Source organism: Anopheles nili, chromosome 2 (genome assembly GCF_943737925.1).
Source record: "Anopheles nili chromosome 2, idAnoNiliSN_F5_01, whole genome shotgun sequence".
Taxonomy (NCBI): Eukaryota; Metazoa; Arthropoda; class Insecta; order Diptera; family Culicidae; genus Anopheles; species Anopheles nili.
Window position 1 is genome coordinate 20,056,269 of NC_071291.1, and position 12,885 is coordinate 20,069,153.

The following is a 12,885-nucleotide window of genomic DNA, read 5'->3' on the forward strand; positions in this document are numbered from 1 at the left end:
ATATTGGCGATGTGACGCGAGTGGCCGACTGTCGATGACCGGCTGTGCGCAGGAAAGAGACCTACACCTGTTATCAGTATTGGCCAAGGACGGAGTGCGATCGCGTGCGATGACCGCTTAGCGTACGAGTGGTACCGGACAGAGATGGTACGAGAGGTGCCTGCTAAGATTCATGATCGCCTGGTACTTACGGTTTGGGCATCGGGTTTCGACACCGAAAATAGAAAACGACGCGCGACGACAATTTTTGCGTTCCGCTTCGATTGGCGATATACGTCATCATGCGTGCTACGTCATCATACGACGGGACGCGTGCTTTCTTTTGAAACGCGTTTGTATTCGAAGCACCAAGGGCAATTAATACAAAGTTGTTTCGTATGGGAATTGATTTATTTGCAAACAAACTTCGACAATAGAAATGGGATAGGACTGAACATTCTATTAAACCGCAAATTTCTGCTAAATTCAAGGGTGTTATTGGCGGTTTCCATGGCCAGAAAATCCATTCTAAACCCCATTGCGTTCCGTTCGAACCCTTCACTAACTATTTGAACTTTGATCGGCTGCCCGTTTGACCTTATAGAAACCTACGGAACCCTTCGACATCCTGCTGCTGACGAGGAATTCCGCACGAAGAATAGTTTGACGTTCCTAGCGCATTTCTACCCCCCAGGAAGTGCGGTCTGTTCGCGGGTTCGCGTGAGTTTATAGTCCTTTCCTAACCACGCAAGGAGTCTCATTTTCCACCAGCTGCTAACGCGACCGACGTCCTTACTATTTTGACCTTTATTTCGCATTTGGAATACCGCCAGGATGGTAAGGAGGCGCACAACGGGCAAAAAAAAAAAGCGAGTGCAAACTACGGGTAATATATTGCACACTTGGTATAGCATTTCAAATTCCCCAAAATCAAATCAAATTTCTTTCAATCAAACATTCCCCCTCAATACAAACAACAGTAATTTCATAAAATATTTCATATTTTCGAGCTTTCTTCGAGCCCCGCCAGCTAGATTATTTACAAAATTATAGATGCTAGATTATATGTAAAAAGGATATCATTACTTTATCAACATTACAGTTCGTCTATCAAGCGTGCACTTACTCATTACACGACGAAAATGGGTGCGATCCTTTACATTTACATTATTCTACGGAGAGACATCATATTTACTAGTCCTGCGGCTTTCACATTGCTATTCGATATTTTCCGATGCCAACAGTATTCAAAGAAGTTTTCATTGCTTGAATGTATTGACCTACTATTCGTCAGTTCAGAGCAGCTATCTTGTTCCTGTCGATTCCCTGTTTCGTGATCTTTTGCGATCAATATTGTCCAGGAGTTATTTTTTCCATTGGGACAGACTCGCGAAAAGTGAAGAAAATGAAAATAGCACTATTATTCGATTCCGCGTGATTCCGATATTCTATTTAGTTAATTTTTCTTCTTTCCTCTTAGCAGTCTATTTATGTACATGAAATTCGTACATTGATGTATATCATACGGGAGGAAAAAAGATCACTGAGCGAAATCTTATCATAGTTCAAAAGACCGTTTAAGTATAGTACTTGCGTGTCTCTAACACATCCCACGCATCATCACTAATCTAATAACGCCCTTAGTACAATCACCGGTTGTACTCTACTGTTTGCAAACTACCTAATCAGTTCCATAGACAACAAACAGTTACATAGACAAAGAACTAAGTGTGATCTGCTATAATATAACCTAACAAAAACTGAATGAAATAAATTAACTGATATAATCCTTTATCCTGTCCGTTTTTTTTTCTTCTTGCAGTTCGTTCTATACGCTAATTCTACGCAGTATTCTTAAAAAATGAGTTTCATGAGGCCCCTCTTTTGTACACCGAGACGCACATCTTGTCCCACAGGCTCACCAACGCATACATAAATATACATAATGATCGAATCAGACACACTTTCGTCAGATTCAGATCCTTTCTCAGTTGTTCGAGCCGCATCTCCAAAAAGCACATTTACGCCGCAGGCTGCTGTCCTTCCGCCGCCGGTGCGACGATGGTTTTCAAGGAGTTTACTTTCGCGACAATCTTCAACGCCGGGCCCAGCTTTATGTCCATCGTGGTGACGAGGTGGTTTTCGTTCAACAGCAGCAATGCTTGACCATCGATCTCCTGGCTCACGAAATCCTCCGCATAATCTACACAGCCAGGCAGTGCCCTAATGAACTCGTACACATCCTGCACCGTCCACCGCAGGATAGATGATCCTTCTTCGCTACTAGCGGAAGCCGCAGCTGCTGCCGCAACAGCAGCAGCTGCCACAGCAACAGGCGTTGATGGTACCGCCGGTACATCAGCGACCAATAGAGGCACCGTGGCGTTGGGTTGGGCCGGATTCACACCCGGAGTTGCCGTCGATTGAAGCTGCTGGAGCTGCAACAGCTGCTGAGCCTGCAGTTGCTGATCCTGTTCGAGCTTAAGGTTGGGCAGGACACCACCCACGGCCACAGGCGTTAGTAGTGCCGGTGTTCCCAAGCCTCCAAGCGGTGGTAGCGACCCGATCGCACCAGCATCAACTCCCGGTATTGCGACGACACCAGCAGGCCCAGAAGGCGCAACTCCGTTCATGGAACCAACGATAGCGTTCTCCATCGGTGTGGTCGGTGTTGACGTTCCATTGGTTCCTTGTGGAACCGCCACGACACCGGACGTGCCGTTCTGAACCGGAGTCGAAAGCTGTTCGGTAGAACCTTGCTTAGCTGAGCGCGCACACGAGACGCTACAGAATCGCTTGCGCTTCATTTTGCTACGCATTTCCGCCTTGCCGCAGACTTCGCAATTGGCCATATCTCCGGTGGGCGTGACAGAGGGCGAAACGGGACAATTTCCTTCGTTCGTGGTGCGTTTTTCTGGTGAAAATAAAAGGGAAAAAACGATCGATTAATATACCGGACGGATAGGACCAGTCCTGCGCGCTGGCAGGAAGATTCGCCATCGAATAATATCACTTACTCGGCGGTTCATCGGAGGTGTCCCGTTCGGGGTAACGTTGCCGCTGTACAGCGAACGGTTCATTCGCTTCCTGAATGACGAATCCTTCGATAACGTGCGTCAGCACATTCGGTTTGATCGTCGCCTTAGGAATGCCACCCTTATCTGCGTTGCTGCTCGTTTTCGGTGGCAACCCTCCGGTGGATGATGTTGTTACGCACGAAGATGCCATTGTCGCAGCAACAGACACACTTCCGTTGGTGGAAAGTAACCCGTTGGGTCCGATATTGCTGACGGGAATGGCCGACGTTCCTGTGATCGTAGCGATCGCGGTTCCCGTCGCTGTCGAGGACACCCCACTTGACGGTGTGCTGGTGGTGGTGCTACTACTCGTTGCCATCGACATGCTCGTGACCGTGGTGGTGGGTACGGTTGCGAACGAGGAAACGGAAGCCACCGTAGATGGGGTCGTTCCGAGGGTGTCTTTGCTAGGTTCCTCAGTAGCCGATCCGGGCGTGGAAGTTGCCGGAATGACTGAGGAATTGACAGAAGAAGCTGACGAAGCCGTTACGGAGGTCGTCCCAGATGCGGCACCACTAACGGGTGTCACGGGAGGAAGCGATGCGGGTAGTAACGAAGCCATGGAGGAGACGGGTGCGAGAGATGATAGCGATGTTGCTAGATCTCCACCGGGTCCGTTCGTGCTGGTGACGGAGGAAGTCGCCGGAGAGGCGATACCGGCACCAACTGCTGGTGAAGTATCCATTGGCGTGCTGGTGTTGTTGCTGCTTGCGGTTCCGTTCAGTTGCGTATCGGATGCATTATCAGCTGTGCCTGTTGTGGGCGATTGATCGGAATCTAAAATCAGATAAAAAAAAATGAATAAGCAATCCAGCAATAAAGCAAAAAATATAGAAGGAATATTAAGGAGTTTAGGGACATTCATCCGGAGGAATTTCAACAAATGGTCGGAGAGCACAGTCAATCAATGCCCTTTGCAGAATTATGCATTTCAATACAAAGAATTTTAACAGTTTTTCCATAAACACACCAGCCAGAGGGATCACTATTATAGGTGTTGATCCAACAAAGATCATTGACCTCGTTATCAGACATAAAAAATTGTCAACATCGGCATGTGATACTGTCTTTGATAAACTTCAAAATTACTACCATGGAAACCGAACTTATCTTACTGCTTGAAAGATTCGCTTAGGTGGTAAAGGATGGTTTAATCGAGTTAAACTAAACCCTTTATTCGCCAACCGGGCAAACGCTAATTTATGCACGTCAACGGAACCAAAAAGATGGCCGAAAAGAAAAAGCATGCTAACCAGCAACACCTACCAGCAATCGACACGACTCATTCGTAAACCCCGAGCGAAACATAGTCAGTTTTGGGTCAATTAACACTGCTTTAAATTTCGCTATTAGCACAACGGATTGATGTGGGGGTATAGTTTAACCGAAAAAAACATCACGTCGTTTTTTCGTACGCATAATCACAACATTTAACGCCTAAAGCTCCAAAACATTCACCAACTAACATGAAAGCTTCTCTATCTAGTGGATTGTGGAAATTTGAATTTCACAGCTGCTTTTTAAAAGACTTTTCCGGTAAAATAAAATAGATGCTCCTGCACAAAATGATGCCCTTTGTATGATGATGTCACGCATTCACCCTCATGCTTTCACACATTATTGTACAAACACCCCTCTTCGATTATTATTGTTTTGTTGTTCGTGTTGTGAACACTCTACCGGCGTTCAGCACTGGCCAGATGAATCATTACACTGTGCTGCAACCGAAATCAACCGTACATCACCGTGCACCACAGCAGTGACTGTTGTTGTGATTCACTCGACCATCGTAAACCTTCTTTCTCTCACCCTTAAATCTCCATCCCCTCCCATCCCATCTGACACGTGCTGCTGCGGTGGAGCCAACTTCCGGACACAACCGGAAGGCATCCACCAACCCGTACCACGCACACTCACACAATCAACAGCGACGGTATTAGTAGCAGGATGACGCACAATCACCATCCTCGTGCAACAACAGCGGCGCACCACAAACACGAACCACTCGCAGGCGAATAAGGCTACTCTTCCTTTTCGCTAAAGCCTGCACCAACGCGCGCCTACTGTGCCAACTCGATATATCGATCACTGTGTCACTATGGCGATGCACCATCGACCGGTGGGACCGCGTGGCCTTGAGGCGTGCACTTGCAAAAGCATGGACGCCGAACAAATTTTCCCGCTTGCAGGAAAAGCACACACAACCGCAGGGTGGGTGCGCGTGTTGTCCAACAAACCACCCACACTCGGCAGGGAAAACACCACCAAAAAAAAATAACAAAGAACACACACACGGCCTGCTATCTGTACACAAACGTTTTAGCGGGTTTTAGCGACCGGTATCGCAGTTTACAACACACGTCTGCTGTTATTGGAAGCTAAAGCCGTCCGTCAACTAAATCGGTAAAGCGGTTTCGCGGATAAAATGACACGACACCGTGTTGACAGCGGAAAATCCAACGACACGCCATGACACTGGGCACTCGCGCAGCAAACTGACGTGCTCTCGTCGACTCCAGCCCAATGTCAAGTTCAACAAGCAGCGGCAAGAAACGCGACCAACACATGCATCAACCCTCCTCCTGGTGGGGCTGCCATTCTCTGCGGCGATAAAAAAAAGGCACATCAAACACCGGCAACAGGGTGGATGTGTGTGTGTGTGGAGGGTTGAATCGTGCACCCATCATCAACCCTCAACGGATGCACCCTCTTCCTCCTCTTGTTCCACCCTGCGCGATGATTGCCACACTCCTGGCCGGTGTTTTCGCATTCGCACGTTTGTCTAATCCGCGTGACTGGCCCTCCAAAAGCCCTGCGCCGCGCGCACTCTTGCCGGTTCCACGGTGCCACGCTCCCATCTGTCATTCGAATTCGCGAATAGACTATGCGTGGGGATGGAAATAGAGCCTACTTCCTCTTCTGCGCGTTCGCGTGCGTGGCTATTTTCGGTAAAATAGCACGCTTGCTGTGATGTGTTCGCTAATCTGCCGCACAATAGTGCGCTGCTGTGCCTTAAACGTCACCCAAACCTGCTGATCATTCTGTACCTAATTATCTCCGACGGCTAGCAAGGAGGTACTATGGGACCGTGACCATATTGCTGGGAGACTTCGTTTTTTTATGTGAGAGATTTAATAATACTCCAATCAACGGCCAAATAGAACGACCCCAAAAATAACATAAGAACCACGTGGATAAAGAGCGTCTCCTCCATTTATATCCAATTGCCTTCACTGCTTTTTCAAACAGGGATAATATTTCTCTAGCGTACCCTCACCATTGGGCCCATGCTTAAAATGGCCGTTGTTGTAAAAAGCCGACACCGCGGTACAGATAATTATTCACACTCGGATTACCGCACGGGCTGGAAATAAGTGTGGCACTTGTTTGATTATGTACACATGAAGGTTTCCCCGCGAATCGCGAAACAGGCGCCAGCGCGAAAAGAGTTCATCGCACGCTGAACTAAACCGCGATACGAAACACAGACAAACACACACTCTAACGCCAGTGTGGTGCGGGTACGCGTGCGCGAATTAGAAATTTAGTTCGCGAAAACGCCATCCCCTAGCCACACCATTATGCGCGAATGCGCCTCAATCAACCGCGGATTGAGCGCGCACACAAACGCAAGCGCGCCGGTACAATACACGCGCTCAGTAGAGACGTTAATGACGATCATACACCAGGGCTCAGGCTCAGGTAAATGTCTCTATATCGTGGAAAATCTTTGGTAACACCCCTTGAACATTTAACCCCGAGGAACATCGTCCAGATTATCCTCCAAATGCGCCCGGATGTAATTGTAGATAGATAAATGCCATATAGATGTCATGTTATATTAAAAACAACCGGTTAAAACCAGAACCAATGTTTGAAAACTGTACCTTTTCCAGCAACTTCAGCGGTGGCGTTAGCTGTAAATGATTTTTCCTTTGACGACGTGTCCATGGATCCACTGCCAGGCACACCTGAATTAACACCGGTCGTGTTAGGCTGCAACTGGGGACTAGGTGACGTCTGGAACATGCCCAATTTAACGCCTGCCGGTGTCTGCGGTGAACCCATAATACCACCGGGTGTTCCCATCGGTGTGGGAAGTTTTCCACCCGCGGCTAGCAGACCCATTGGCGAACTGGCCAAGGATCCAGGCAGTTGCGCGCCACCAGCTGCCATCGGAGAACCTCCAAGCATCGCTATGGCACCGGCAGTTCCACCGACGATTGAAGCCGCCGCCTGTGCGTTCATGTTTTCCAGCTGCTGCTGCTGTTGAAGTTGCTTTTGTGGTGTTGAAAGCTGCTGGAGTTGATGCATTGCCACGCTGATCGCTTTCGGATCGGTGTCCTTGCTGGAGGCAAGCAGGGCAGTGGCCGGACCACTGGCCGACGCAACGAGAGTGGCTGCCTGTGATGGTCCCAGTGAGGCAGTCGTCGTAATGGCACCGGAGGAAATCGAAGGAATCGCACCCGAGCTGATGATCGAGGCGACCGACATTGGGGCCGCCGACAGAGATGTCATGGCCATGATTGGATTCTGTCCCGGTTGGTGTACCGTCGAGCTCGGCATCGACGATACGAGTATCTGCGAGTGGTGCTGCTGGGCGGATTGAAGTGCTCCGGAAGCTACCACACCCGCAGTAACAGCATTTGACTGGTGCGCCCCCTGATGGATGGGCGAAATGGTGGCACCGTTGCTCGTCACCACGATCGGGTTACCTGACATGCTGGCGATTGACACCGGTAGTAGGCTTCGATCGATCTGGAGTGCCTGGCCGCTTTGTGATACGATCGTTGTGCGATCACCACCACCAGGTTGTCCCAGTGAGGCTGCCATTATCATCTGTGTGGCCGCGGCAGCGGCTGCTCCAGCAGCCTTTCCAACTTGACCACCGGCAGCTGCCTGCTGGCCTGCTGCCAACTGTTGAAGGGCGTTTTGTTGCGCCTGCTGTTGCTGCTGGGCTTGCTGTTGTTGCTGCTGCTGTTGCTGTGCTTGCTGTTGAGCTTGCTGCTGGGCAGCTTGTTGCTGCGCTTGCTGCACCTGTTGCTGTTGCTGGAGCAGTGCGTCGGACGATACGTTGATCATCATGCCAGGCTGATTCGGTTGACCCTGCTGGAATACGAGCTGGTGCACGATGCCACTCTGCTGTGGGCCTCCTGCCGTTGCCGCCTGTACCAGTTGACCCTGCTGAGCCGCGCTTGTCAGCAGCTGTGCTTGATTCGCTTGACCAGCGACGGCCGCTTGTTGCAGAATTTGTTGATGCAGCTGCTGGAGCTGTTGCTGCTGTTGTGCAACGGCCTGCTGCTGTGCTTGCTGTTGCTGAGCGTGCTGCTGTTGCTGTTGCTGTTGTTGCATCATTTGCTGCTGGTAAATGGCCTGCAAGAGGACGACGAAGAACGATTAGCACAACCTCAAGAGAAGAGAAAATGCTGTGTAGTACCTGCTGCTGAAGCAAAATGTGCGGATTGCCAGTCTGTTGCTGCTGCTGAGCAGTCTTTATGTGCTGCTGTAGCTGCAGCTGCTGCTGCTGATGCTGCTGTTGTTGCTGCTGCTGCTGTTTACTGTCACCCAATAGTGGCATGTTGAGCACTGCCGAATTCAACGCCGTTCCTGCATTCATCAACACCACTCTGAAAAAAACAGGAAAAGGATCCACCATTAGTCACTGTGGCCAAGGTTGGTTAACTTCCCGATGGTTTAACTTACTTTCCATTGCTGGTGACCACCTGCTGCAGCTGCGGCTGAGGTGTTGCCGACTGTGCGGTCACCTGACCGAGCTTCTGCGGTGTCGTTGGCCCACTAGCTCCCAGCTCGGTCTTGATCATCGGACCCGCTGGCCGCACGATCGGTTGCTTGTTGCGCATCTTGTTGCCGGACTTGTTCAGCAGGCTCTGTTGGGCCTGGGCCGTTTGCGTCGACACCGATGGTCTGATAGGGGACGCTCCCTGTGGCAGTATCTGGGGCCTTTGGCCCTGTTTCGAACCCAACGTCTGTCCCGATAGAGCTTTCTGAGCCTGCATTCCCGTACCGACACCAGCCGTTCCGATGGCTTGGTTCGCTGCGGTTGTTGTGCCCGTCAACTGGCCAGCCTGTCCCGCAGCAGGACCCGCAGTTTGGTTCTGTTGTGCTGCTGGCTGCTGCTGTTGCTGAACCTGTTGCTGCTGTTGCTGCTGCTGGGACACCTGCTGTGGGGATTGGGCGATCGCGCAGGGCAGTGTGAGCGTTTCTGTGGGTTTAAAAAAGGAGACCAAACAAACCGATTACATCACATCCTTATCCGGTTTACATCAGCACAGTGCGATGGCTACTTACGGTTGTGTGCTTGCGCCGCCTGCTGAAGCGTCTGCTGAGCACTCGGGATGAACACGTTCGGTGTACCGTCCGGATTTGTGCCACGGATGATGATCGAGTTCGAAGTGACGAAACCGTTCGGGGTGGACCAAATCTGACCCTGCAACGGCCACTGGGTAGAAAATTGCATCTGCTGAGCGCCCTGTTGTTGCAGCGGACTAAGCAGCTGAGCTGCTTGCATCGGCGTTTGGGACACTTGTACACACTGCTGTCCGGCCGCTGCTTGCTGCTGTGTTAGAGCTGCCAGGTTCTGCTGAGCACTAGCTCCACCTGCTCCAGCTAAACCTGCCGCAGCCGCTCCCAACTTCTGGAGCTGCACTTTCTGTCCCGGATTAGCAACGGTGGCCGCAGCAACCGCATTCTGAAGTGCCTTCTGCATGTCATGCTGCTGTTGCTGGTGTGTCGTAGCCGGTTTGCCACCGGTCGCTCCCGTAGCAGCAGCCACAGCCGTCTGAGCCGCGGTCGCACTCAACGCCGGCAACAAATTCTGCGCCTGTGCCTGTGGCTGCGAATTGACCACACTGACGGGTGAGAAGAACGTGAAGGGCGTGTTGAAATTGCCCGCACCCGTCGTACCGATCACTTGCTTGCCCGTCGTCGTCAACATCTGTGGCGTGCCCTGGAAGGGCTTCGAAGCCGTAATCAACTGGAACTGTTGCTGACCGGCTAATGGTGGGAACACGATCGGTTGCGTACCGTACAGCTGCTGCAGATACTGCGGATTCGAGATCGGTTGCTGTACGACCATTCGTCCATGCTGCCAATCCGCTGATGACAACTGCTGTCCGGTTGCCATCGCTTGCATCGTGTTGATGGCTGCGGCTGCGGCCGCTGCCGATTGTTGCTGTTGCTGCTGTTGTTGCTGCTGCTGGGCGGCTTGCTGTTGCAGGGTTTGAGCGTGGTGTGGGCTTTGGGGTGGCGCCACACCACTTGCTTCTGCGAGGACCTGCATCTGTTGCTGTTGCTGTTGAGCCGCTTGCTGTTGCTGAGCCACTTGCTGCTGTTGCTGGGCCTGCTGGAGCTGCTGCTGGTGTTGCTGCTGCTGTTGTTGCTGCTGTTGTTGCTGCTGGTGGTCAACGCCGGCCGTGCCGGGTTGACCGGTTGCCGTGGGGTTGTACTCTTGCTTCACCTGGATCGTGCCTCCGTACGCCTGGAGCTGCTGGTACTGGAACAGTTGCTCTTGCGACAGCTGCAGGGGCACCGCGGCTTGTTGGGCCACCTGCGCCGGGCTCTGGGATTTCTCCAGCGTGTCGGGTAGGAAGTCGTACGTGTCGTCGAACGTGATGCCCGCCTTTTCGGCGAGCGTTTCCAGGCACTTGAGCGACGAACGTTGGCTGCCGTCTGCAGGCGGAACAGTTCCACTTCCGGTCAGAACGATTGTCGTAGTGCCGCTGACCGTACGCAGCGGGGACGATGTCGTAGGATGGACCGGTTGTGCTTGCAACCGAAGTCCCGGTGACTGGGAGTTACTGTGATGGCCACCAGCAACACCGGTTCCACCGACAACCGTGATCGTTGAGTGCGGCGAGAGAGCACTGGGTGCTGTACAGGCGGCCGCTGGTGACTGAGCTCCTGCTTTGATGATCGGATTCCAGGGCAGCTCGATGGTTACGACGGTGGCGGAACTAGAATCGTCCTGGCTCTGCTGCTGCTGTTGTTGTTGTTGCTGTTGCTGTTGCTTCTTGAGATTATCGTAATGTTCAGATCTGTGAGGGAAACAAGCGCGAAAAAAACAATGTATTAGATATCGTGTGTTGTGAGGTTATGAGAGGATTGATGATGAATATGCGATTTCTATTACGTTCTAAAACGACACTTGCAATCATCAACTTTCAGATGGTTTCTTTTCTGCGCAGCAAACTCTCCACAACCATCCAAACCCCTCTTCTGTAGCTTATGCTACCAGAATAACATAAAAATGTCAATTCCACTTGGGAAATGGATTTTTTTTCGATTTTTTTACAGCTTTATCCGACGACACGCCTTCTGTGTGCTCAGAGTTTTGTAAAAAGTAACTCACACTTTAACGGGTGTCCACCGTAAAAAAAACGCGCTCGCTCTCTCAACACCAGACGTCCTCCTCCTTTAGGTCGGAAAGCCTTTTTCACCAATTAGCAAGGTGGGATAACATAAAAGAGCAATTATGCGATCATATTTTTGAATTATTCGAGCATTAAAACGTGACGCCAAATCTAATGGCGGACGGGCGAAGGTCGTCCCGGTGTCGAGAACTTCGTTTGCCCTCGGGGGAGAGTTTTCCATACCGTCTGGGAACGATCCCACCTGCGTCGAGAAGGGGGAAATCAAATAAACAGGCAAAAGAAAGTAAAAAATCAAATGCTGGGCTTGGGCAATTTTTACGGTGTGTTTCCGGTATGTTCTCTTCCTGCCAGCCAGCTGGGCGGAGGATTTCATTGAAAATGTTCGTTACTTTCAATCGGGGAAGGAATGGGAAGTTTAAAATGTAAGAAAAACTTTAAAAAACATCACCTAAGCCTCCACATCAAGAACGTTTGTCATCCTTCGCCATGGAGGGCAAATGTACGTAAAATTCAATTTCATTACGTTGTTCAAGCAATGCGGTCGGGTTCTTCGGAGCGGAGGGGGATTGAAGATTAGAAATATTTTTCCACACCAACACTACCGTAAAAAAAGGGACCCGTCGTAAGGAAACGCAGCTCCTTTTTTTAGCTTTCCGTTTTTTTACAGTACGGCTTCGAACTTGATCCGATGGACTCGTTAGTTGACGTTAGAAGGAAAAAAAGGAAAAACTCAACTCTCGAACTACTATCGAACCCCGAATGAGTAATGGACCGAGTTGGAGTGTACCGACCCGGATGATGGCCCCCGCAGCAAGAGCATAACCGTAAATTCTGCCCAGCAAAGGAGTGGCAACGTACCGTAATCGGATTGCAGCTCATCTCATTTTAATGAAACGAAGTTATTCGAAGCCACACCACACATACACATTACCCACAAGGACACACACTCTCCGGTGGTGATTTAGGTTTGGAAAAGCACCCGGAACATGATGGCGTTGTGTTCGGAGCATTCGTTCCTGGTTCACCAGGAATGGTTTTTGGGAAGAACTAGACGACAAGAAGCAGGAACCGGAAGCGTCCATGTTAGAAGAAGTGTGGGCAATCATGTGCGTGTACTTCGATTGGGGATTTTGAACGTTCGAGTATACACGGTAGCAGCAGCTGTCCTGTCTGGTTCCGGGGGATCGAAACCGCCCAATGAGACGCATAATTACTATGCCAATGCGCTATACACTCCTCTTCTACGGTTGCCAGCAGGAGTAGCAGTGAGTATGTTGTACCTTCGACGGATTCTACTCCGGATGGACACATTTTCCCACAAACGGCGTTGTTTGGCCGCATGTTTGCAACACACGCATTGCGGAGAAAGTGGACATTTTAGAGCTTAACTGGGATGGAAAAGAACGCAGGATTCAATCCCATGCCGCATGGCACAACAA

The 12,885-nt window shown here is 50.6% G+C and overlaps 1 protein-coding gene across 1 annotated transcript in view; it reads right to left on the minus strand.

Annotated features, from left to right (window-relative positions):
- Positions 1–974: 974 nt before the first annotated feature.
- Positions 975–12,885, minus strand: part of LOC128731547 (polyhomeotic-proximal chromatin protein) — a 49,591-nt gene continuing 37,680 nt past the window's right edge. The window contains exons 2-7 of the mRNA XM_053824675.1: positions 9,366–11,110; positions 8,760–9,279; positions 8,494–8,683; positions 6,944–8,429; positions 2,997–3,833; positions 975–2,893 (exon numbers count right to left, since the gene is read on the minus strand). Of these exons, the coding sequence (XP_053680650.1) occupies positions 2,001–2,893; positions 2,997–3,833; positions 6,944–8,429; positions 8,494–8,683; positions 8,760–9,279; positions 9,366–11,110 (5,671 nt within the window). The 3' untranslated portion in view covers positions 975–2,000. The remainder of the gene's footprint in view (positions 2,894–2,996; positions 3,834–6,943; positions 8,430–8,493; positions 8,684–8,759; positions 9,280–9,365; positions 11,111–12,885) is intronic.